This window comes from Salmo salar, chromosome 10, assembly GCF_965601325.2.
Source record: "Salmo salar chromosome 10, fSalSal1, whole genome shotgun sequence".
NCBI lineage: Eukaryota > Metazoa > Chordata > Actinopteri > Salmoniformes > Salmonidae > Salmo > Salmo salar.
The window spans coordinates 119,745,720-119,772,851 of record NC_138300.1 but is presented as its reverse complement, the minus strand read 5'-3'; the positions used below and the strand labels follow the sequence as shown (position 1 = coordinate 119,772,851).

Genomic DNA, 27,132 nt, shown 5'->3' with positions numbered 1-27,132 from the left:
AAATATATAAATGAGCTCTCTACAATGAATTTTAATAGAAAACTAGTGAAAATAGAAAATATCCTGCAACCATCGAGAGGTAAATACCTGTATATTTATGGAAAAATTACACTTAACTATTTAGTCATATCTTAGATTACTCAATTACTTATGGCGCTGCCTACCCCTGATTTTAGTTTTTCAAATCATGTGAGCAAAAAACATTTAGCTTTATCTGGGATGCTAAACCAGACAATATAAACTGTGGCTATCTACACTACTGGTCAAAAGTTTTAGAACACCTAATCATTCAAGTGTTTTTCTTTATTTGTACTATTTTCTACATTGTAGTATAATAGTGAAGACTTAAACTATGTAATAACACATGGAATCATGTAGTAACCAAAAAACAAATCAAAATGTATTTTAGATTTGAGATTCTTCAAATAGCCACCCTTTGCCTTGATGACAGCTTTGCACACTCTTGGCATTCTCTCAACCAGCTTCACCTGGAATGCTTTTCCAACTGTCTTGAAGGAGTTCTCACATATGCTGAGCACTTGTTGGCTGCTTTTCCTTCACTCTCTCGGTCCAACTCATCCCAAACCATCTCAATTTTGTTGAAGTCGGAGGATTGTGGAGGCCAGGTCATCTGATGCAGCACTCTATCACTCTCCATTCTTGATAAAATTGCCCTTACACAGCCTGGAGGTGTGTTCGGTCATTTTCCTGTTGAAAAACAAATGATAGTCCCACTAAGCCAAACCAGATGGGATGGCGTATCGCTGCAGAATTCTGTGGTAGCCATGCTGGTTAAGTGTGCCTTGAATTCTAAATAAATCACAGACCGTGTCACCAGCAAAGCACCCCCACACCATAACACCTCCTCCATGCTTTATGGTGGGAACTACACATGCAGAGATCATCCGTTCACCCACACCGCGTCTCACAAAGACACGGCGGTTAGAACCAAAAATATCCAATTTGGATTCCAGTCCAAAGGACACATTTCCACCGGTCTAATGTCCATTGCTCATGTTTCTTGGCCCAAGCAAGTCTCTTCTTCTTATTGGTGTCCTTTAGTAGTGGTTTCTTTGCAGCAATTCTACCATTTTTTGTTGTTTATTTTAACCTTTATTTAACTAGGCAAGTCAGTTAAGAACAAATTATTATTTACAATGACGGACTACTCCAGCCAAATCCAGACGACGCTGGGCCAATTGTGCGCCGTCCTATGGGACTCCCAATCACGGCCGGATGTGTTACAGCCTGGATTTGAACCTGGTACTATAGTGACGCCTCTTGCACTGTGTAATGAACACGAGGGGAGACAGAGAGCTGGTTTCAGTTCAGGGCGCAGCAGGTGTTTATTGTAAAGGACCACAGTAGGAGGCAGGTAGCTGGGTCCAGGGGCAGGCAGAAGGTCATACACAGGAGAAGGCAGGTAGCTGGGTCCAGGGGCAGAAGGTCATACACAGGAGGAGGCAGGTAGCTGGGTCCAGGGGCAGGCAGAAGGTCATACACAGGGGGAGGCAGGTAGCTGGGTCCAGGAGCAGGCAGAAGGTCATACATAGTAGGAGGCAGGTAGCTGGGTCCAGGGGCAGGCAGGTCATACACAGGAGGAGGCAGGTAGCTGGGTCCAGGGGCAGGCAGAAGGTCATACACAGGAGGAGGCAGGTAGCTGGGTCCAGGGGCAGACAGAAGGTCATACACAGGAGGAGGCAGGTAGCTGGGTCCAGGGGCAGACAGAAGGTCATACACAGGAGGAGGCAGGTAGCTGGGTCCAGGGGCAGGCAGAAGGTCATACACAGTAGGAGGCAGGTAGCTGGGTCCAGGGGCAGGCAGAAGGTCATACACAGGAGGAGGCAGGTAGCTGGGTCCAGGGGCAGGCAGAAGGTCATACACAGGAGGAGGCAGGTAGCTGGGTCCAGGGGCAGACAGAAGGTCATACACAGGAGGAGGCAGGTAGCTGGGTCCAGGGGCAGGCAGAAGGTCATACACAGGAGGTCCAAAAAGGCAACAGTACAGGCAGGGAAAAGTCTAGTAACGTCGTCCAGGAGACCAGGCAATAGGTTGATAACAGGAAATCCGATAGGCTAAAGTACAGGCAGGGAGTAGAAAAAGGCGTAATTCGTTTTTGCCTGCCTCACTAGCATACACGGGATGAGTAAATTACGTAGAAAAACAGCGCTCCAAATAGAAGTGTCATAAAACAAACAATACCTCACAGTGATGGGATGCAAAGAACTGAACTAAATAGTGTGTGATAATGACATACAGGTGTGTGAACAGTTGATTAGAATTCAGGTGATTGGGATCTGGAGAGTGAGCTGCGTTCAGGGGATCTATGTGTTTGAGAGTGTGAGCTGGAAGCAGACGTTACACACTGAGATGCAGTGCCTTAGACCGCTGCGCCACTCAGGAGACCATGAAGGCCTGATTCACACTGTCTCCTCTGAACAGTTGATTAACAATGAAGTATTTATTTGGGTAACTCTATTGAACTTATCCTCCGTAGCAGAGGTAACTCTGGGTCTTCCATTCCTGTGGCGGTCCTCATAGAGCTAGTTTCATCATAGCACTTGATGGTTTTTGTGACTGCACTTGAAGAAACATTTCAAAGTTCTTGAAATGTTCCGGATTGACTGACCTTCATGTCTTAAAGTAATGGTGGACTGTCATTTCTCTTTACTTATTTGAGCTGTTCTTGCCATAATATGGACTTGGTCTTTTACAAAGTCACAACACAACTGATTGGCTCAAACGCATTAAGAAGGAAAGAAATTCCACAAATTAACTTTTAAAAAGGCACACCTGTTAATTGAAATGCATTCCAGGTGACTACCTCATGAAGCTGGTTGAGAGAATGCCAAGAGAGTGCAAAGCTGTCGTCAAGACAAAGGGTGGCTATTTGAAAAATCTCGAATATAAAATACATTTTGATGTGTTAACCTGTTTTTGGTTCTAGGGGGCAGTATTGACACGGCCGGAAAAAAAAACGTACCCGATTTAATCTGGTTACTACTCCTGCCCAGTAACTAGAATATGCATATACGTATTGGCTTTGGATAGAAAACACCCTAAAGTTTCTAAAACTGTTTGAATGGTGTCTGTGAGTATAACAGAACTCAAATGGCAGGCCAAAACCTGAGAAGATTCCATGCAGGAAGTGGACTGTCTGAGAAGTTGTGTTTCATCTTGGCTCTTTTTATTGAAGACTGAGGATCTTTGCTCTAACGTGACACTTCCTACGGCTCCCATAGGCTCTCAGAGCCCGGGAAAAAGCTGAACGATATCGAGGCAGGCTCTGGCTGAAACACATTATCGCTTTTGGCAAGTGGCCGATCAGAGTACTATGGGCTTAGGCGCGTGCCCGAGTCGACCGAATGCTTTATTTTCTTTCGTCTGTTTACCTAAACGCAGATTCCCGGTTGGAATATTATCGCTTTTTTATGAGAAAAATGGCATAAAAATTGATTTTAAACAGCGGTTGACATGCTTCGAAGTACGGTAATGGAATATTTAGAATTTTTTTGTCACGAATTGCGCCATGCTCGTCACCCTTATTTACCCTTTCGGATAGTGTCTTGAACGCACGAACAAAACGCCGCTGTTTGGATATAACTATGGATTATTTTGAACCAAACCAACATTTGTTATTGAAGTAGAAGTCCTGGGAGTGCATTCTGACGAAGACAGCAAAGGTAATAACATTTTTCTTATAGTAAATCTGACTTTGGTGAGTGCTACATTTGCTGGGTGTCTAAATAGCTAGCCCTGTGATGCCGGGCTATCTACTGAGAATATTGCAAAATGTGCTTTCACCGAAAAGCTATTTTAAAATCGGACATATCGAGTGCATAGAGGAGTTCTGTATCTATAATTCTTAAAATAATTGTTATGCTTTTTGTGAACGTTTATCGTGAGCAATTTAGTAAATTCACCGGCAGTGTTCGGTGGGAATGCTAGTCACATGCTAGTCACATGCTAATGTAAAAAGCTGGTTTTTGATATAAATATGAACTTGATTGAACAAAACATGCATGTATTGTATAACATAATGTCCTAGGGTTGTCATCTGATGAAGATCATCAAAGGTTAGTGCTGCATTTAGCTGTGGTTTGGGTTTATGTGACATTATATGCTAGCTTGAAAAATGGGTGTCTGATTATTTCTGGCTGGGTACTCTGCTGACATAATCTAATGTTTTGCTTTCGTTGTAAAGCCTTTTTGAAATCGGACAGTGTGGTTAGATTAACGAGAGTCTTGTCTTTAAAATGGTGTAAAATAGTAATATGTTTGAGAAATTGAAGTTTTTGCATTTTTGAGGTTTTTGAATAACGCGCCACGGGATTACACTGGCTGTTACGTAGGTGGGACGATTTGGTGCCACCTACCCTAGAGAGGTTAAACACTTTTTTTGGTTACTACATGATTCCATATGTGTTATTTCATAGTTTTGATGTCTTCACTATTATTCTACAATGTAGAAAATAGTAAAAATAAAGAAAAACCCTTGAATGAGTAGGTGTTCTAAAACTTTTGACTGGTAGTGTATATAATGAATATGAACTGGGTGGGTTGAGATTAATAAATATAAAAGCACTAAACCTCTCTCTAAAAGCTTCACTTGTATAAAAGTTTTACTTTTATTTTAAACCAAAATAGTTCTCAAGTAGATTACTGAGAAACGCTCATCCATTGTTTAAAAATGGCCGTTTTGCCTTTGTGCAGATTGCCATATCTCATTTTCGATTAATTGAAAATGAAACCTTTTTCAAACAAGCATTGCACAGCTGGTTACAATTCCAATTTCATCCCCCTGAAAAGATAGAACAAATATTATGGTTGAACTCAAATGTGCTGCTTGATAAAATACCTCTATTCATGGGAAATATGTTTGAAAAGGGTATTTTGTTTTTAAATGATATTGGAATGGTAGAGTTATGTCTTTCACGGAGAGAAGGTCTGCTCAATCCAAGATTACAGCATTACCCCAAAAATGGAAGAGGCAGATGGCAGCAGGAGGAGGTAGGGAACTGGTCTGTCTGCCCAATATAAAGGATCAAAACTGATGGAGGAACAAAAATAGGATATATAGCAAAGTTTCATTTGAGGACCAGGATGTTGACAGCTGTGCCATACAGATTGCAAAATAGCTGGGAAGAGATTTTTGATGTACCGATTCTGTGACAAAGGGTGTATGAGTTGATGTATAAAACGACGCAAGATTCAAGACTTTGTGCTTTCCAGCTAAAATGATTGTAGAAAATTCTTGCCTGGACACAGAATCAATTGACCATTTGTTCTGGTATTGCCATAAAGTGTAACGTTAATCAAACATGTATCCTAGAAATAGCATTGCTAGGAGATATGGAGAGACCTGCTCAGTCAATTACTAATATATTACTAACATATTAAAAGTATTTATCTTCAACTCTCAATCTGTGGATTCGATTAGATAGATTCAAATTGTGTGTTCAACATTACAGTATATTTGAAAGATATACAGTACCAGGCAAAAGTTTGGACACACCTACTCATTCAAAGGTTTTTCTTTACTTTTACTATTTTCTACATTGTAGAATAATAGTGAAGACATCAAAACTATGAAAACATATATGGAATCATGTAGTAACCAAAAAAGTGTTATATATTTTATATTTGAGATTCTTCAAAGTAGCCACCCTTTGTCTTGATGACAGCTTTGCACACTCTTCGGGGGGGGGGGCGGACTGTGGAGGGGGTCTTGGATGGCAGCTCTCGGGGGGGGGGGGATCTTTGAGTGAGGGTTGGTGGCCTCGCGGTTCGGAGCTTGGGCCGATAGGTCGCTGGTTCGGGTCCCCATTTTGACTTGGTGGGAGATCTGTCGACGTGCCCTTGGGCAGGGCACTTGACCCCTGTTGCTCCTGTGGGTCTCTCTGGATGCGAGTCTGTTAGATGACTGAATGTAATGTAAATGTTGAGTGGCTTCAGTGCAGGTAGATTTTATATTTTTCATATTTTAATATTCATATTAAGTGTGTGGTTGAAATTGGCAAAAAACAAACACCTTTCTTTCCACAGGGCCGTGGGGTGAGACAGGGATGCAGCTTGAGCTCCACCCTATTCGACATACAGTATATATCAACGAATTGGCGATGGCATTTGAGCAGTCTGCAGCACCCGTCCTCACCCTACTAGAATCTGAAGTCAAATGTCTACTGTTTGCTGATGATCTGGTTCTTCTGTCCCCAACCAAGGAGGGCCTACAGAAGCACCTCGATCTTCTGCACAGATTCTGTCAAACCTGGGCCCTGACAGTAAATCTCAAAAATACCAAAATAATGGTGTTCCTAAAAAGGTCCAGTTGCCAGAACCACAAATACAAATTACATCTAGACACCGTTGCCCTAGAGCACACAAAGAACAATACCTACCTCGGCCTAAACATCAGCGCCACAGGTAACTTCCACAAAGCTGTGAACGAGCTGAGAGACAAGGCAAGAAGGGCCTTCTATGCCATCAAAAGGAACATCACATTTGAAATAACAATTAGGATCTGACAAAAAAGTACTTGAATCAGTTATAGAACCCATTGCCCTTTATGGTTGTGAGGTCTGGGGTCCGTTCACCAAGAATTCACAAAATGGGACAAACACCAAATTGAGACTCTGCATGTAGAATTCTGCAAAAAACATCCTCTGTGTACAACGTAAAACACCAAATAATGTATGCAGAGCAGAATTAGGCCGATACCCGCTAATTATCAAAATCCAGAAAATAAATTCTACAACCAACTAAAAGGAAGCGATTCCCAAATCTTCCATAACAAAGCCATCACCCACAGAGAGATGAACCTGGAGAAGAGTCCCCTAAGCAAGCTGGTCCTGTGGCTCTGTTCACAAACAGACTCCACAGAGTCCCAGGACAGCAACACAATTAGACCCAACCAAATCATGAGAAAACACAAAGATAATTACTTGACACATTGGAAAGAATTAACAAAAAAAACAGAGAGAACTTAAATGCTATTTGGCTTTAAACCGAGAGTACACAGTGGCAGAACACCTGCCTTAAAGGAAAGCTTTGACTATGTACAGACTCAGTGAGCATAGCCTTGCTATTGAGAAGGCTACCGTAGGCAGACCTGGCTCTCAAGAGAAGACAGGCTATGTGCACACTGCCCACAAAATGAGGTGGAAACTGAGCTGCACTTTTCACTAGATGATAGATGTTCTACCCACTGTGACTATTAAAACCTACTCCAACCAGAAACCGTAGATAGATGGGAGCATTCACGCAAAACTGAAAGCTTGAACCGCCGCATTTAACCAGTGCAAGAAGACTGGGAATATGGAAGAATACACACAGTGTAGTTATTCCCTCAGCAAAGCATTCAAGCAGGCTAAACGTCGGTATAGGGACAAAGTTGAGTCCCAGTTCAACGTCTCAGACACGAGACGGGTCTACAGACAATCGCGGATTATAAAAGGGTAAACCAGGCCTGTCGCGGACACCGACATCTTGCTTCTGGACAGGCTGAACACCTTCGCTCGCTATGAGGATAATACAGTGCCACCGACGCGGCCCGCTATCAAGGACTGTGTGCTCTCCTTCTCCGTGGGCGACGTGAGTAAGACATTTAAGCGTGTTAACCCTCGCAAGGCTGCTGGCCCAGATGGTATCCCTAGCCGCGTCCTCAGAGCATGCACAGACCAGCTGGCTGGTGTGTTCACAGATATATTCAATCGCTCCCTATCTCAGTCTGTTGTCCCCACATGCTTCAAGATGGCCACCATTGTTTCTGTTCCCAAGAAAGCTAAGGTAACTGAACTAAATGACTATCGCCCCGTAGCACTCACTTCTGTCATCATGAAGTGCTTTGAGAGGCAAGTCAAGGATCATATCACCTCCACCTTACCTGCCACCCTAGACCCTCTTCAATTTGCTTACTGCCCCAATAGGACCACAGACGATGCAATCGCCATCACACTGCACATTGCCCTATCCCATCTGAACAAGAAGAATACCTATGTAAAAATGCTGTTCATTGACTATAGCTCAGCATTCAACACTATAGTACTCTCCAAGCTCATGATTAAGCTTGAGGCCGCTCCCAGGTGGTGAAGGTAGGGAACAACACCTCCCCTTTGCTAATCCTCAACACTGGGGCTCCACAAGGGTGCGTGCTCAGCCCCTCCTGTACTCCCTGTTCACCCATGACTGTGTTGCCAAGCACGCCTCCAACTCAATCATCAAGTTTGCAGACGACACAACAGTAGTAGGCTTGATTACCAACAATGACCAGACAGCCTACAGGGAGGAGGTGAGGGCTCTGGGAGTGTGGTGCCAGGAAAATAACCTCTCACTCAATGTCAACAAAATAAAGGAGATGATCGTGGACTTCAGGAAACAGCAGAGGGAACTCCCCCCTGTTCACATCGATGGGACAGTAGTGGAGAAGGTGGAAAGTTTTAAGTTCGTTGGCGTACACATCACTGACAAACTGAAATGGTCCACCCACACAGACAGTGTGGTGAAGAAGGCGCAACAGCGCCTCTTCAACCTCAAGAGGCTGAGGAAATGTGGCGTGTCACCTAAAACCCTCACAGACTTTTACAGATGCACAATTGAGAGCATCCTGTCAGACTGTATCACCGCCTGGTACGGCAACTGCACCGCCCACAACCGCAGGGCTCTCCAGAGGGTGGTGCAGTCTGCCCAACACATCACCTGAGGCAAACTACCTGCCCTCCAGGACACCTACAGCACCCGATGTCACAGGAAGGCCAAAAAAAGCATCAAGGACAACAACCACCCGAGTCACTGCCTGTTCACCCCGCTATCATCCAGAAGGCGAGGTCAGTACAGGTGTATCAAAGCTGGGACCGAGAGACTGAAAATGAGACTGTTAAATAGCCATCACTAGCACTGAGATGCTGCTGGCTATATACACAGACTTGAAATCACTGGCCACTTTAGTAAATGGAACACTAGTCACTTTAATAATGTTTACATATTTTGCATTACTCATCTCATATGTATATACTGTATTCTATTCTTTTCTACTGTATCTTAGTCTATGCTGCTCTGACATTGCTCATCCATTAAATGTATATATTCTTAATTCCATTCCTTTACTTAGATATGTGTGTATTAGGTAGTTGTTGTGGAATTGTTAGATACTACTTGTTAGATATTACTGCACTGTCGGAGCTAGAAACACAAGCATTTCGCTACACCCGGAATAACATCTGCTAAACACGTGTATGTGACCAATACAATTTGATTTGAATTGAAAAAATAAATAAAAAGGGAAAGAGATGGGAAATGAGGGAAAGTGTGAACCAGATGGGGAGGTGGAGAGAGGGAGAGATGCAGGGAGAGAGAGAACAGGAAGAATGGGACATAGTCGTTTAAAAAACACAAGGCTAAACTAAGATCAAGTACTCTGTGGTGGGGATTGATTTGAAGACAGGGGAGTGTGGAGAGATTCTAGATCTCACTTTCTCTCTTCCTCTCCTCTCTCTCCAGCTCCCATTTTCTTCATCGCTCTCTCTCTCCCTTGCTCTGTCCCTCTCTCCCTCCCTCTCTCCCTCCCTCTCCTTCTCCTGTCCTTAAACCAGTTTCCATGAATGCCATTCCCCTGAGTCGGAGGAATCATTTCAGATATTCTCGTGCGTAAGAGAAGTTGTTCACATGTGAGCTCATTCTCAACACTATAAATAGACTTAACCAAACACAAAAAAGAGTTTATATCTGCGACTGTTTTTGAGAATCCTAGTTATTTTTCTACCTTCCCTACATGGCCTACACCCCACTGACAATGTTTGTGTGAGTGAATTCCAGATTCCATAACTGTGTTACTGGAAACTGTAAAAACGTTTGATCAACTGTTTTTCAAAAGAAAAGTCTGCCAACTGCTCAAACAAAACGTATGATTGGCTGTATTTTTTTGAGGGCGATGGATGGATTCTTTAGCCTGGTCCTAGGGCTGGTCGTGCTCTTTCCAACTTTTATGTTCATTGTCATGCCAAACAGAGTTGGCATGACAGAGTTGGCAAGGCAGCACAAACAGATCTGGGACCAGGCTATAGATTTCTGGCCTGTGTATGACTGCATGGACATCAACTCAGTAGGATGAAACATGATGAATCAGTCAATCCCAAGTGGAATGTCCCCAACCCCAGTACAGTATGTGATCCTGAGGGAACACAGCCCCATTAACAGTAGTTACTCTGCATGATGGACGTTCTCCACAGACCTCTAAGTTGTTTATGATGGTAATTGCTCCCTGTCTCTTTCGGCTCTTGCGTCCGTTTCTGGCACCATGGAATGTTAACTATGTGATAAGAATTCCAGCACTGGAATGGCTAGTCTGAGATATTCTGAGATCTCTGGCTTCTGTCTGGATTGCGGAATGCTGCTTACTGTACAGTACTTCACAGACAGGGGAATGTGGAAGAGATTCCATCCCGAAATAGCACTGTTATGTTCATTTACTCATTCATCCCTATCAAAGGTTTTCCACTTCCGTCTGTCTTTGGTCATCTTCTTCACTGAGCCCCAGCTCTGCTGATGTATTGAAGTGAAGTCACCATTGTTTTCTACCATGTGATGTGTGCGAATGACTTTTATTATCTTGTTCAGTGTTACAGTATTTCTGTCATGAGTGTTACATTTTGCCATTTTGTCTCTGTTCTCTGCTTCTATCCTCAAAATGTTTTGTGTTTTCTTACTTCTCCTCTCTCCAGGTCATTGCTCTCTGTCCGTATTGTGTTTTTAGAATGACTTTAATCGTTTGGGGAGTATTATCTTCAGTATTCCTGAGGCGGTTTTCTTCTTCTCCTCTCAGGTGATGGCCAGGAGGAAAGAGGGCTCTGGGAAGGTCAAGGTGCTACTCCACTGGACTCCTGAGGACATGTGAGTGTTATTGACTGTCTATAACTACTGAGGGGTGGACGACAAAGCAGGATCAAGAAGTTACTCCAGCTAACTTGCCTAAATATTCTGTTTAAAAAAAAAATATATATATATACCTTTCAATATATATATATATATTGAAAGATGAGCTTGAAATGGGCATACTTGGTCTAATTGACTCAACAACCTAAAGCACATACTTCTTAATTAATCAGAAAATCAAGTTAGTTGTTTATCGAAGTTAGCTGGCTAACTCTATTCAATTTGTTGTTATTTATCCAGGGTAGTTCACTCAGCTATAGTCACTATTTAGCCAGGATAGTTCACTCAGCTATGGTCACTATTTAGCCAGGATAGTTCACTCAGCTATAGTCACTATTTAGCCAGGATAGTTCACTCAGCTATGGTTACTATTTAGCCAGGATAGTTCACTCAGCTATAGTCACTATTTAACCAGGATAGTTCACTCAGCTATAGTCACTATTTAGCCAGGATAGTTCACTCAGCTATAGTCACTATTTAGCCAGGATAGTTCACTCAGCTATAGTCACTATTTAGCCAGGATAGTTCACTCAGCTATAGTCACTATTTAGCCAGGATAGTTCACTCAGCTATAGTCACTATTTAGCCAGGATAGTTCACTCAGCTATGGTCACTATTTAGCCAGGATAGTTCACTCAGCTATGGTCACTATTTAGCCAGGATAGTTCACTCAGCTATGGTCACTATTTAACCAGGATAGTTCACTCAGCTATGGTCACTATTTAGCCAGGATAGTTCACTCAGCTATAGTCACTATTTAGCCAGGATAGTTCACTCAGCTATAGTCACTATTTAGCCAGGATAGTTCACTCAGCTATGGTCACTATTTAGCCAGGATAGTTCACTCAGCTATAGTCACTATTTAACCAGGATAGTTCACTCAGCTATGGTCACTATTTAGCCAGGATAGTTCACTCAGCTATGGTCACTATTTAACCAGGATAGTTCACTCAGCTATGGTCACTATTTAGCCAGGATAGTTCACTCAGCTATAGTCACTATTTAACCAGGATAGTTCACTCAGCTATAGTCACTATTTAGCCAGGATAGTTCACTCAGCTATAGTCACTATTTAGCCAGGATAGTTCACTCAGCTATGGTCACTATTTAGCCAGGATAGTTCACTCAGCTATAGTCACTATTTAGCCAGGATAGTTCACTCAGCTATAGTCACTATTTAGCCAGGATAGTTCACTCAGCTATAGTCACTATTTAGCCAGGATAGTTCACTCAGCTATGGTCACTATTTAGCCAGGATAGTTCACTCAGCTATGGTCACTATTTAACCAGGATAGTTCACTCAGCTATAGTCACTATTTAGCCAGGATAGTTCACTCAGCTATAGTCACTATTTAGCCAGGATAGTTCACTCAGCTATAGTCACTATTTAGCCAGGATAGTTCACTCAGCTATGATCACTATTTAGCCAGGATAGTTCACTCAGCTATGGTCACTATTTAGCCAGGATAGTTCACTCAGCTATAGTCACTATTTAGCCAGGATAGTTCACTCAGCTATAGTCACTATTTAGCCAGGATAGTTCACTCAGCTATGGTCACTATTTAGCCAGGATAGTTCAATCAGCTATAGTCACTATTTAGCCAGGATAGTTCACTCAGCTATGGTCACTATTTAGCCAGGATAGTTCACTCAGCTATAGTCACTATTTAGCCAGGATAGTTCACTCAGCTATGGTCACTATTTAACCAGGATAGTTCACTCAGCTATAGTCACTATTTAGCCAGGATAGTTCACTCAGCTATAGTCACTATTTAGCCAGGATAGTTCACTCAGCTATAGTCACTATTTTCCAGGGAGTCATGGGATCCATAAAAACATAAAACTTAGAAAGCATACAAACCACATGGTATAAATGTAAAACACTCAACATAGTTACATAACATTCATATTGCTCTGACTCTGAGGGGGCTGTAATGATAAATGGTAAATGGGCGAGCGAGCGTGTATGTGTGTGTGTGTGTGTGTGTGTGTGTGTGTGTGTGTGTGTGTGTGTGTGTGTGTGTGTGTGTACTCTAATCCTGTGTGTATCTGTAGTTTATGGCTGTATGCATTTATTTTTTCCATCCTCTGTGTTGACCCGTCATCCTCGCTGGGGCTGGCTCTAAATCTGTCCAGATTTCAATCTTAGTTGTGCTAACATTGGTTATGGAACAGGGTGTCCACGTCTAGACCCTGTTCCAGTCCCACAAAAGATATGATACAGTTTACGATTGAATACTACAGTACTTACCAGAGGTGTGGACTCGAGTCACATGACTTGGACTCGAGTCACATGATTTGGACTCGAGTCACAAATATGATGACTTGCAACTCGACTTTGACTTTAACACCAATGACTCGTGACTTGACTTGGACTTGAGCCTTTTGACTAGACCTGACTTGATACCCTCCCCAAGCCCAGATATTAAAAATGATGCTATTATTATTTAACGGATTACAGTTTGAATCGGACAGCAGCCAATCAAATTGTGCCAGCTGAGAAAAAGTTGTGCGTGGCAGTGCAGAGGAACGTCGGCGGGTGAATTCAGATGGAGCTCTTGGAAAGATGATACCCAAAATGATTATTATTCATATATATAAAGACTATGCTGTATCAACAAAAAACGGATTGCAACTTGCGAAACATGACAGACGGAGGCACAACATCTTCCAACTTTGTTCAACATTTGAAGCTGCGCAAAGAACGGTAAGTCGTGGCTAATATAGCCGACAGCTATATATTTTATAACTTTACTAGTGTAGCATGTAGGCTAACATAACGTTAAATCAACGAGCCTCCACACAGTCAGTCAGTGCAGGAACGTGATCATTGCACCCAGATTGAGCTACAACTGGCTAGACAGTTGGTAGCCTAAACCCTGCCTCATGTTACTGCTGTTCCTAAAGCCATCGACATATGTTAGCCTACTGTAACCACACAGAGAGAGAGAGGGTGTGTGTGTGTGTGTGTGTGTTAAGGTTGGGTGATTGTGTACAAGCCTACATCGCCCGATTGCGCCCCATAGCGATCCTCGATAGTCGATCACTATTGGGGGGGGGGGGTCTTTCTCATGGCTACCCATGTATTTCCATGGAAATATAACCTTTATTTGGAAAGTAATAAATATATATTTTTTAAAGCATTCATGATGTGCGTAAATGTAATATACTAACTATTACTCTTGTTAAAAATATGAAATGGTATTACATTTGGTGAAGAGCACATTATGACTTGTTTAGGACTCGAAACTCAAAGTTTAGGACTTGAGACTTGTTGGTCTTGACTTGAGACATGACTCGGACATGCCTGTCTTGACTTGGGACTTGACTTGAGACATGACTCGGACATGCCTGTCTTGACTTGGGACTTGACTTGAGACATGACTCGGACATGCCTGTCTTGACTTGGGACTTGACTTGAGACATGACTCGGACATGCCTGTCTTGACTTGGGACTTGACTTGAGACTTGACTCGGACATGCCTGTCTTGACTTGGGACTTGACTTGAGACATGACTCGGACATGCCTGTCTTGACTTGGGACTTGACTTGAGACATGACTCGGACATGCCTGTCTTGACTTGGGACTTGACTTGAGACATGACTCGGACATGCCTGTCTTGACTTGGGACTTGACTTGAGACATGACTCGGACATGCCTGTCTTGACTTGGGACTTGACTTGAGACTTGACTTTGGACTTGGGTGCTAAGACTTGAGACTTACTTGTGACTTGTAAAACAATGAATTGGTCCCACCCCTGGTACTTACTATAGAATTCAGTAGTATGTTGTAGAATACTATACTACACACTGTAGTATACCTCAGTCATGAGTAGTACTTTCTATAGAATAGTGTAGTTTATGGTAGAATGCAGTAATAAATCCTACAGTTTACTACAGACCATAAAAACACTACAGTAAATACTTCAGGAATGTCCACAAAAACACTACATTCTGCAAACACTATACAGATATCAATTAATTATAATGTCCATTTAATTATAATCCACATAATGATTCATATTTCCTGTTGCTTCAGGATTATTTTCCTACTGTAGCAGAACTGGCTCCAGTTAAGAGCCTACATCTGTATGCTACAGTATTTACTTTGCCTGTATGCTACAGTATTTACTTTGCATATACCCCGTCCATTCCCCTCCCCCATATCCACATCCCATAAGTGGGAAACCTACATGCCACGTATAGACCATATATTGTGTTCTCTACAGGTTATAGAAAAGAGCAGAAACTCTGAACTCTCTGTCAGACCCCAGTCCTACCTACCTACAGGTTATGGAAAATGTTGAGTATTTTTATCCAGTAGGTTTCCTGAAGGACAAGCCCCTACTGATATGTCAAAGATAATGAAGCAAAAACACTACGGTGAATCCTACAGGAATGTCTGTATAAACACTACAGTGAATACTACAGTAATGTCCGTATAAACACTACAGTGAATACTATAGTAATGTCCGTATAAACACTACAGTGAATACTACAGTAATGTCTGTATAAACACTACAGTGAATACTACAGTAATGTCTGTATAAACACTACAGTGAATACTATAGTAATGTCTGTATAAACACTACAGTGAATACTACAGTAATGTCTGTATAAACACTACAGTGAATACTACAGTAATGTCTGTATAAACACTACAGTGAATACTACAGTAATGTCTGTATAAACACTACAGTGAATACTACAGTAATGTCTGTATAAACACTACAGTGAATACTACAGTAATGTCTGTATAAACACTACAGTGAATACTACAGTAATGTCTGTATAAACACTACAGTGAATACTACAGTAATGTCTGTATAAACACTACAGTGAATACTACAGTAATGTCTGTATAAACACTACAGTGAATACTACAGTAATGTCTGTATAAACACTACAGTGAATACTACAGTAATGTCTGTATAAACACTAGTGAATACTACAGTAATGTCTGTATAAACACTACAGTGAATACTACAGTAATGTCTGTATAAACACTACAGTGAATACTACAGTAATGTCTGTATAAACACTACAGTGAATACTACAGTAATGTCTGTATAAACACTAGTGAATACTACAGTAATGTCTGTATAAACACTACAGTGAATACTACAGTAATGTCTGTATAAACACTACAGTGAATACTATAGTAATGTCTGTATAAACACTACAGTGAATACTACAGTAATGTCTGTATAAACACTACAGTGAATACTACAGTAATGTCTGTATAAACACTACAGTGAATACTACAGTAATGTCTGTATAAACACTACAGTGAATACTACAGTAATGTCTGTATAAACACTAGTGAATACTACAGTAATGTCCGTATAAACACTAGTGAATACTACAGTAATGTCCGTATAAACACTAGTGAATACTACAGTAATGTCTGTATAAACACTAGTGAATACTACAGTAATGTCTGTATAAACACTAGTGAATACTACAGTAATGTCTGTATAAACACTACAGTGAATACTACAGTAATGTCTGTATAAACACTACAGTGAATACTACAGTAATGTCTGTATAAACACTACAGTGAATACTACAGTAATGTCTGTATAAACACTAGTGAATACTACAGTAATGTCTGTATAAACACTACAGTGAATACTACAGTAATGTCCGTATAAACACTAGTGAATACTACAGTAATGTCTGTATAAACACTAGTGAATACTACAGTAATGTCTGTATAAACACTAGTGAATACTACAGTAATGTCTGTATAAACACTAGTGAATACTACAGTAATGTCTGTATAAACACTACAGTGAATACTACAGTAATGTCTGTATAAACACTACAGTGAATACTACAGTAATGTCTGTATAAACACTAGTGAATACTACAGTAATGTCTGTATAAACACTAGTGAATACTACAGTAATGTCTGTATAAACACTACAGTGAATACTACAGTAATGTCTGTATAAACACTACAGTGAATACTACAGTAATGTCTGTATAAACACTACAGTGAATACTACAGTAATGTCTGTATAAACACTACAGTGAATACTACAGTAATGTCTGTATAAACACTACAGTGAATACTACAGTAATGTCTGTATAAACACTAGTGAATACTACAGTAATGTCTGTATAAACACTAGTGAATACTACAGTAATGTCTGTATAAACACTACAGTGAATACTACAGTAATGTCTGTATAAACACTACAGTGAATACTATAGTAATGTCTGTATAAACACTACAGTGAATACTACAGTAATGTCTGTATAAACACTACAGTGAATACTACAGTAATGTCTGTATAAACACTACAGTGAATACTACAGTAATGTCTGTATAAACACTACAGTCAATACTACAGTAATGTCTGTATAAACACTACAGTGAATACTATAGTAATGTCTGTATAAACACTACAGTGAATACTATTAATATTACTACTACTATATACTATGTAACCATAGTATATATACTATAGTATTTTTTCATGTGGGGTGTGTTGAAGTTAGCAGTACATTTTTCAGAACGACACATTGCTGCCCCGTTTATTTTTGGCCTCCACTGAGAGAGATATTGAGCCCCCAATCAGTCAATGGTATCACTCAGTGACCTCCGCCATAGAGCTTTTAGAGGACTGGTCTCGAGCTTTTAGAGGACTGGTCTCAAGAGCTTTTAGAGGACTGGTCTCAAGAGCTTTTAGAGGACTGGTTTCAAGAGCTTTTATAGGCACAGCAGGACTGATCTCAAGAGCTTTTAGAGGACTGGTCTCAAGAGCTTTTAGAGGACTGGTCTCAAGTCCATCCCTGTCCAAGCCTTGCTCTGTCTGTGGGTCATATCCCAGTCCATCCCTGTCCAAGCCTTGCCAGCCCAGGGTAGCCAATTAAACTGTGGTCTTGAACTCAGGTTGGCCCTGTGCTGTGGCTGTGCTGTGCTGTGGCTGTGCTGTGCTGTGGCTGTGCTGTCCTGTGGCTGTGCTGTGCTGTGGCTGTGCTGTCCTGTGGCTGTGCTGTCCTGTGGCTGTGCTGTGCTGTGGCTGTGCTGTGCTGTGGCTGTGCTGTCCTGTGGCTGTGCTGTGCTGTGGCTGTGCTGTCCTGTGGCTGTGCTGTGCTGTGGCTGTGCTGTGGCTGTGCTGTCCTGTGGCTGTGCTGTGCTGTGGCTGTGCTGTGGCTGTGCTGTCCTGTGGCTGTGCTGTGCTGTGGCTGTGCTGTCCTGTGGCTGTGCTGTGGCTGTGCTGTCCTGTGGCTGTGCTGTCCTGTGGCTGTGCTGTCCTGTGGCTGTGCTGTCCTGTGGCTGTGCTGTAATGAGATGGGTCTAATTGAGCAGTGCATTAGGAGACATTGTGATTCACATAGAGGCCTGTAGCCTGAGGGAGGCTGTCTGACTGACTGGACCTCTATTGAAGAGACTGCTTTGGCTCTCTGAAGAGGATCAGAGAGAGAGAGAGAGAGAGAGAGATCGAGAAAGGGAGGGAGGGAGGGAGGGAGGGAGGGAGGGAGGGAGGGAGGGAGGGAGGGAGGGAGGGAGGGAGGGAGGGAGGGAGGGAGGGGAGGAAAGAGAGAGGGATGTATTGAGGGAACAAGAGAGCGAGATGGCGAGAGATGGATGAGTGAGAGATGGAAGGATAGCGGGATCTAGCAAGAGAAGGACCATAGAGATTGAGGAAGATGGACTGAGAGACACAGGGACTGAGGGAGAAAGAGGGAGCAGAAAGAGAGATGGAGAGTGATGGAAGGAGCAGAGAATGAGTGGGAGGCAGCCAGGGGAGGGCAAGAGGTGGGATGATGTAACATGAGGAGGTGGGATGATGTAACATGAGGAGGTGGGATGATGTAACATGAGGAGGTGGGATGATGTAATATGAAGCAGATTGTAACTGACAGCTTCCGATGAACATACAGTATCTACCTTCCTCCTTCCCTCTCTTTCCTCTCCTCCGCTCATTCCCCTACTTACCCCATGTGTGGGAGCTTAACCGTGTGCAAGGGGAGAGATGGAGAGGGGGGATAGATGGAGAGAGGGGGGGGAGAGATGGAGCGCAATGAAAAAGAAAAACTCCAGCCATTAATCAGACACAGAGATGGGGGGGGGGGAGATGGACAGAATAGAGATATGGAGAGAGAGAGAGTAGAAAAGGATAACTCTCCATTCACTCTCTGCAGGATAATCAGTGACGCTACATTGAATGATAAATCCTCTGAGCAGCAGAGCAGTAATAGGGTGAGTGCTGTGACATTATTACTAATCACTGTCCGTCAGTCTATCTATAGAGGGAGAGCTGAGGAGGAGTGCTATCATTTACTGATGGCTTTTACTGATGGCTTTTACTGATGGGTTAGAAGTGAGAGAGTGGACAGTATATCAGCAGCATCATCTTCAGTCTGCTCTGAGCCTGGGAGAGGATCTGTCTGTGAACTATTGGAATATGCCCTCCTTGGTATTAATTGTGTTTGTGTCTTGGTGTCGCTTAGAGGAAGACGTTTGGCTTCATGTGTTTGTCTGAATCCTGGCCCTTATGTTGTGATCTGTTGAAGTCCTGAATCAGGCTAAAGTTACCTGAACTGGACTGGACTGGACTGAACTGTACAGAACTGGACTGGACTGGGGTGTTGTTGGCCGTTTTGGTGGTTCGTCAAAGTTAATATTTATTGTTTTCTTATTGCCAATCTTTTGGTCATTTATCCAAGTTGTGTGTAGTTCCATCCTGTGATCTGACCCCTGATGGAGAGGTCAACATCCAGGCCAGACCATAGGGTCAGTGTGAGCCAGACCCCATCCCCATTCTTAAACAACTCCTACTCCCAGCCTAGACAATTATGTAGATCTGAGAGGATAGGATAAGTAATATGGAGGTAGTTCCATCTTGTGTTTTGATAGGCTAGGTAGAATTATGGACAGGGCCAGTCCAGACTCCTTCTCAGTGGTCAGCAGTATCATTGTTACTATGTAGACTACTACGATCATGTTCATTATCAGTTAACAATGTAGCTAATTGTTCACATCCTGACATGAATTCCTTCCATCTGGGTTAACGCATAACTCTCATTAACATGGCTGTTCTGAAGCTGTTCTGAAGCTGGGCTAACAGCTCCGTTGTAGTAGTACAACTACTCATCATTATATGACTAACGCACACGGGGAGAGGGAGAGCGAGGGAGAGAGAGAGAGGGAGGGAGGGAGGGAGAGAGAGAGGGAGAGAGGGAGAGCGGGGGAGGGAGAGAGAGAGAGGGAGAGCGAGGGAGGGAGAGAGGGAGAGCGAGGGAGGGAGAGAGAGAGGGAGGGAGGGACGGAGAGGGAGGGAGGGACGGAGAGGGAGGGAGGGAGGGAGAGAGAGGGAGGGAGAGTGAGGGAGGGAGAGAGGGAGAGCGAGGGAGGGAGAGAGAGAGCGAGGGAGGGAGAGGGAGGGAGGGACGGAGAGGGAGGGAGGGAGAGAGAGGGAGGGGGAGAGAGGGAGGGGGAGAGGGAGAGAGGGAGAGGATGGAGGGAGGGAGAGGGAGGGAGAGAGAGGGAGGGAGAGTGAGGGAGGGAGAGAGGGAGAGCGAGGGAGGGAGAGAGAGAGCGAGGGAGGGAGAGGGAGGGAGGGAGGGACGGAGAGGGAGGGAAGGAGAGAGAGGGAGGGGGAGAGAGGGAGGGGGAGAGCGAGGGAGAGGGAGAGAGAGCGAGAGAGAGGGAGAGAGAGAGAGAGAGGGAGAGCGAGGGAGAGAGAGAGAGAGGGAGAGCGAGGGAGAGAGAGGGAGAGTGAGGGAGAGGGAGAGAGAGGGAGAGCGAGGGAGAGGGAGAGAGAGAGGGAGAGCGAGGGAGAGGGAGAGTGAGAGAGAGGGAGAGCGAGGGAGAGGGAGAGATAGCTTGGTCGTGTTTTCTGATAGCTGAGTCGTGTTCATTAGGGTACGCTGTAGCAACAAGTATTAAAACATTACATTAAGGCTGGGCGATATGACCTAAAAATCGTCTTAGGGGCCAAGCTGAATTTCTTCATCCTCCTGAGGTTGAAGAGGCGCTGTTGCACTTTCCTCACCACACTGTCTGTGTGGGTGGACCATTTTAGCTTTGTTGTAAAATACACTGCATTTCAAACAGTCAGCAATAACCTAATGAATTCAGGACGTGTGAAGTTATACCCAGGCTAAATATAAACCTTCCACAACCATCAGACCCACTAATCATTGTATTATTTTATCAAAATAGTTGAACCTGCTTTTTAGCAATAATCACTGATCTGGCTTTCAAGTCTGTTTATGAAATTTCCCTTTTAGTTACAAATTTAACCAGAACCATGCATAATGCACTTTCACTAATGACCAACATCTTGCAGCAGGCATTATAGAAAATTAACACAGGTCTTAAACAATCTCTCAAGCACAAGCCCACGTGCTAATGATTAGCCAGCTAATCTTTATATTTCAAGTTTAGCTAACAAGGATCTATCTGCTAGCTAACAAGGATCTATCTGCTAGCTAACAAGGATCTATCTGCTAGCTAACAAGGATCTATCTGTTAGCTAACAAGGATCTATCTGCTAGCTAACAAGGCTCTATCTGCTAGCTAACAAGGATCTATCTGCTAGCTAACAAGGATCTATCTGCTAGCTAACAAGGATCTATCTGTTAGCTAATAAGGATCTATCTGCTAGCTAACAAGGATCTATCTGTTAGCTAACAAGGATCTATCTGCTAGCTAACAAGGATCTATCTGCTAGCTAACAAGGATCTATCTGCTAGCTAACAAGGATCTATCTGTTAGCTAATAAGGATCTATCTGCTAGCTAACAAGGATCTATCTGCTAGCTAACAAGGATCTATCTGCTAGCTAACAAGGATCTATCTGCTAGCTAACAAGGCTCTATCTGCTAGCTAACAAGAATATATCTGCTAGCTAACAAGGATCTATCTGCTAGCTAACAAGGATCTATCTGCTAGCTAACAAGGATCTATCTGCTAGCTAACAATGATCTATCTGCTAGCTAACAAGGATCTTTCTGCTATCTAACAAGGATCTATCTGCTAGCTAACAAGGATCTATCTGCTAGCTAACAAGGCTCTATCTGCTAGCTAACAAGAATATATCTGCTAGCTAACAAGGATCTATCTGCTAGCTAACAAGGCTCTATCTGCTAGCTAACAAGGATATATCTGCTAGCTAACAAGGTAGAACAGTTGAATTGTTATGAACCCACCCTTCTGTCCGTCTCCAACTGTTTGAACAGCATGCTAGCCTGTCCACTTTGTTCAGATGTTGAAATCAAGTGGCCTACCTTATTTCTCAAAATGAGAACGAGTTGCCAATTCCTTATATAATTGTGTTTTATGCTCATCGCACATTTGTAAAACACAGACTAGACAGCGACTGTGGCTAAATTGCTGCTAGTGATACATGATACCACAATGCAACAGAAACTGAGCATTCATTTTCTTGAAGGCACCAATGGAGCCTCCAGAGTTAACCAACTCTGTGAACTGGTTTGATAACGTGTCATTTTAAATCTTACTTGGGAAGTTAGGTAAATCGGAAGCTTGTGGAGCAGGGCTTTGTAAACAAAAAGAGCGGAATGATGTGATCTACCGGACTTTAAAGAGGTCCAGCCAAACTTTTGGTAAAGCATACAGTCATGAGTAATAAAACGGTCTTCTATGAAAAACTGCATCCAAGGGTTTAAGAGTAGTGGAAGCTGCACTTTGATAAATAGTGTCACCATAACAACAACAGGTATAAAGGTTGATAAATAGTATCACCATAACAACAGGTAGAAAGGTTGATAAATAGTATCACCATAACAACAGGTAGAAAGGTTGATAAATAGTATCACCATAACAACAGGTAGAAAGGTTGATAAATAGCATCACCATAACAACAGGTAGAAAGGTTGATAAATAGTATCACCATAACAACAACAGGTAGAAAGGTTGATAAATAGTGTCACCATAACAACAACAGGTAGAAAGGTTGATAAATATTATCACCATAACAACAACAGGTAGAAAGGTTGATAAATAGTATCACCATAACAACAACAGGTAGAAAGGTTGATAAATAGTATCACCATAACAACAATAACAGGTAGAAAGGTTGATAAATAGTATCACCATAACAACAACAGGTAGAAAGGTTGATAAATAGTATCACCATAACAACAGGTAAACTCAGCAACAAAAGAAACGTCCCTTTTTCAGGACCCTGTCTTACAAAGATAATTCCTAAAAATCCAAATAACTTCACAGATCATCATTGTAAAGGGTTTAAACACTGTTTCCCATGCTTGTTCAATGAACCATAAACAATTAATGAACATGCACCTGTGGAACGGTTGTTAAGACACTAACAGCTTACAGACGGTAGGCAATTAAAGGTCACAGTTATGAAAACTTAGGACACTAAAGAGGCCTGTCTACTGACTCTGAAAAACACTAAAAGAAAGTTGCCCAGGTTCCCTGCTCATCTGCGTGAACGTGCCTTAGGCATGCTGCAAGGAGGCAGTGTCCGTACTGTGAGGCGCCTAAGACAGCGCTACAGGGAGACATGACGGATAGCTGATTGTCCTCGCAGTGGCAGACCACGTGTAACAACACCTGCACAGGATCGGTACATCTGAACATCACACCTGCGGGACAGGTACAGGATGGCAACAACAACTGCCCGAGTTACACCAGGAACGCACAATCCCTCCATCAGTGCTCAGACTGTCCGCAATAGGCTGAGAGAAGCTGGGCTGAGGGCTTGTAGGCCTGTTGTAAGGCAGGTCCTCACCAGACATCACCGGCAACAACATCGCCTATGGGCACAAACCCACCGTCACTGAACCAGACAGGACTGGCAAAAAGTGCTATTCACTGACGAGTCGCAGTTTTGTCTCACCAGGGGTGATGGTCGGATTCGCGTTTATCGTCGAAGGAATGAGCGTTACACCAAGGCCTGTACTCTGGAGTGGGATCGATTTGGAAGTGGAGGGTCCATCATGGTCTGGGGCGGTGTGTCACAGCAGCATCGGACTGAGCTTGTTGTCTTTGCAGGCAATCTCAACGCTGTGTGTTACAGGGAAGACATCCTCCTCCCTCATGTGGTAGCCTTCCTGCAGGCTCATCCTGACATTATCCTCCAGCATGACAATGCCACCAGCCATACTGCTAGTTCTGTGTCTGATTTCCTGCAAGACAGGAATGTCAGTGTTGTGCCATGGCCAGCGAAGAGCCCGGATCTCAATACCATTGAGCACATCTGGGACCTGTTGGATCGGAGGGTGAGGGCTAGGGCCATTCCCCCCAGAACTTGCTGGTGCATTGGTGGAAGAGTGGGGTAACATCTCTCAGCAAGAACTGGCAAATCTGGTGCAGTCCATGAGGAGGAACTGCACTGCAGTACTTAATGCAGCTGGTGGCCACACCAGATACTGACTGTTACTTTTGATTTTGACCCCCCCTTTGTTCAGGGACACATTATTCCATTTCTGTTAGTCACATGTCTGTGGAACTTGTTCAATTCATGTCTCAGTTGTTGAATCTTCTTATGTTCATACGAATATTTACGCATGTTAAATTTGCAGAAAATAAACGCAGTTGACAGTGAGAGGACGTTTCTTTTTTTGCCGAGTTTAGAAAGGTTCACTGCACAATCTGCTTCCTGCTAACTAGAGAGAGACAAGATCTGTTTCTGTATAAAAAAAAGTGTAGAGCCGTATTTTCATTGAAAATAAGAATTTCTTCTTAACTGACTTGCCTAGTTAAATAAAGGTAAATATATATATATATATCTGGGGAAGGCTGGAGGAATGTGTTCCTCATTTTCTGGTGCACACACACTGGGGTGGCAATTAGCCTAGTGGTTAGAGTGTTGGACTAGCAACCGGAAAGTTGCAAGATCGAATCCCAGAGCTGACAAGGTAAAAATCTGTTGTTCTGCCCCTCAACAAGGCAGTTAACCCACTGTTCCTAGGCTGTCATTGAAAATAAGAATTTGTTCTTAACTGACTTGCCTAGTTAAATAAAGGTAATACAAGTTAAACATACACCTTTTTTGCATATTCATAGCATTTGTTTTTTTACATGTAGACTCCTACATTGATAGTGCAGTTTATTTAGGTGATTTTACAGGTAGCTAGCTACTTTACATGCTGATATCGACCTTGGTATTATTGTGTGTAGCTACGTTTGCTCGCTAACTAGCCAGAGCATTGCATTGTGGATTTTGTAGTCAACTTGAGCTGCAACAGATATCCACAACTAATTTCCAAGTCGCTATCAACCTTATTATAACGGCAAAATGAGAAAAAAAAAATCACAAAAAATATTGTTCTCACATATTAGTGTCATCTAACACTAAGTTAAAGGAATGAGTGGTTTTGGGTGGATTTTTCCTTTAAGATGTAGTACCAGCGAGTCGCGACAATTGCCTTTAATGGTGGAAAAGAAAGAACTGAGATTGAGAGGATAGAGAGAGGGGTTTGAAGAGGCAAGACTGCCAGAGCGCGAGACACACACAGAGATGAAAATAAGCAGTCCCTCTCAACAACCTGTGTGGTAGGGTTATTGCTGAGCAACGTCCACACACACGGCAGACCAAGTGATGAAAGATGGCCTGGCGAGCATTAATGTAGTAAACAATGAAACTCACACGCACGTACACACACACACACACACACACACACACACACACACACACACACACACACACACACACACACACACACACACAGACTCAAGGGCCGCTGTAGTGTAAACCTACCACATTGACTATGCTGTAGCAGTGATTAGCCAAACGTCTAATAGAGAGGCATCCCAACGCAGAGTAGTTCTGGAGGCCAGCATCCCACAGCAGAGTAGTTCTGGGAGCCAGCATCCCACAGCAGAGTAGTTCTGGGAGCCAGCATCCCACGACAGAGTAGTTCTGGGAGCCAGCATCCCACAGCAGAGTAGTTCTGGGAGCCAGCATCCCACAGCAGAGTAGTTCTGGGAGCCAGCATCCCACAGCAGAGTAGTTCTGGGAGCCAGCATCCCACAGCAGAGTAGTTCTGGGAGCCAGCATCCCACGAGCAGAGTAGTTCGAGTAGTTCTGGGGCCAGCATCACAGCAGAGTAGTTCTGGGAGCCAGCATCAGCCACGCAGAGTAGTTCTGGGAGCCAGCATCCCACAGCAGAGTAGTTCTGGGAGCCAGCATCCCACAGCAGAGTAGTTCTGGGAGCCAGCATCCCACAGCAGAGTAGTTCTGGGAGCCAGCATCCCACAGCAGAGTAGTTCTGGGAGCCAGCATCCCACAGCAGAGTAGTTCTGGGAGCCAGCATCCCACAGCAGAGTAGTTCTGGGAGCCAGCATCCCACAGCAGAGTAGTTCTGGGAGCCAGCATCCCACAGCAGAGTAGTTCTGGGAGCCAGCATCCCACAGCAGAGTAGTTCTGGGAGCCAGCATCCCACAGCAGAGTAGTTCTGGGAGCCAGCATCCCACAGCAGAGTAGTTCTGGGAGCCAGCATCCCACAGCAGAGTAGTTCTGGGAGCCAGCATCCCACAGCAGAGTAGTTCTGGGAGCCAGCATCCCACAGCAGAGTAGTTCTGGGGGCCAGCATCCCACAGCAGAGTAGTTCTGGGGGCCAGCATCCCACAGCAGAGTAGTTCTGGGGGCCAGCATCCCACGACAGAGTAGTTCTGGGAGCCAGCATCAGTAGAATGCATGTTGTGTAGGTGTTTCAGTTTAAATGCCGTAGCAGTATTTAGGATATCAGTAGAATGCATGTTGTGTAGGTGTTGTATGGTGTAGTATTTGGGTTCAGGAGCAGTACATTTGTATTTGTATTTAGATTCAACTTTATTTTCATTGAACAAGTACTAGTACAGTACAACGAAATGCAGTTAGCCTCTAACCAGAAGTGCAAATAAAAGAGTACAAAAAACATTTAAATGCAATGTATGTTATTAAGTGGGATGTATAAATGTGCAATGAAGGCAAATGGCAAGTACAAATGACCAGTCTAAATGTGCAATGAAGGCAAATTGAAAGTGCAAGGAGGCATGCAACTGAAATGCAGGGAGAGCAGCAATGAGGTTACCGAGGTAGACATGTACATGTGCAACTGAATAATGTCCTTAATCAGACTTTGCAAAGCAATGTCAGAGTCCAGTAGTACCGTGAAGAGTACAAAGAGAGTAGTTCAGCAAGGTCCCTCTCGAGAGGCAGTACTAAGCGGTAGGCGGGTGGATATGGCTAGTGGCGTGCCACAGAGTTCAGCAGG

The 27,132-nt window shown here is 43.3% G+C and overlaps 1 protein-coding gene across 3 annotated transcripts in view; it reads left to right on the top strand.

Annotated features, from left to right (window-relative positions):
* LOC106561744 (zinc finger protein aebp2) overlaps window positions 1-27,132 on the top strand; it is a 107,023-nt gene that overhangs the window by 39,341 nt on the left and 40,550 nt on the right. For all 3 annotated transcript variants that reach the window (XM_014125973.3, XM_014125972.3, XM_014125974.3), the window contains exon 6: window positions 10,817-10,884. In XM_014125973.3, the coding sequence (XP_013981448.3) occupies window positions 10,817-10,884 (68 nt within the window). The remainder of the gene's footprint in view (window positions 1-10,816; window positions 10,885-27,132) is intronic.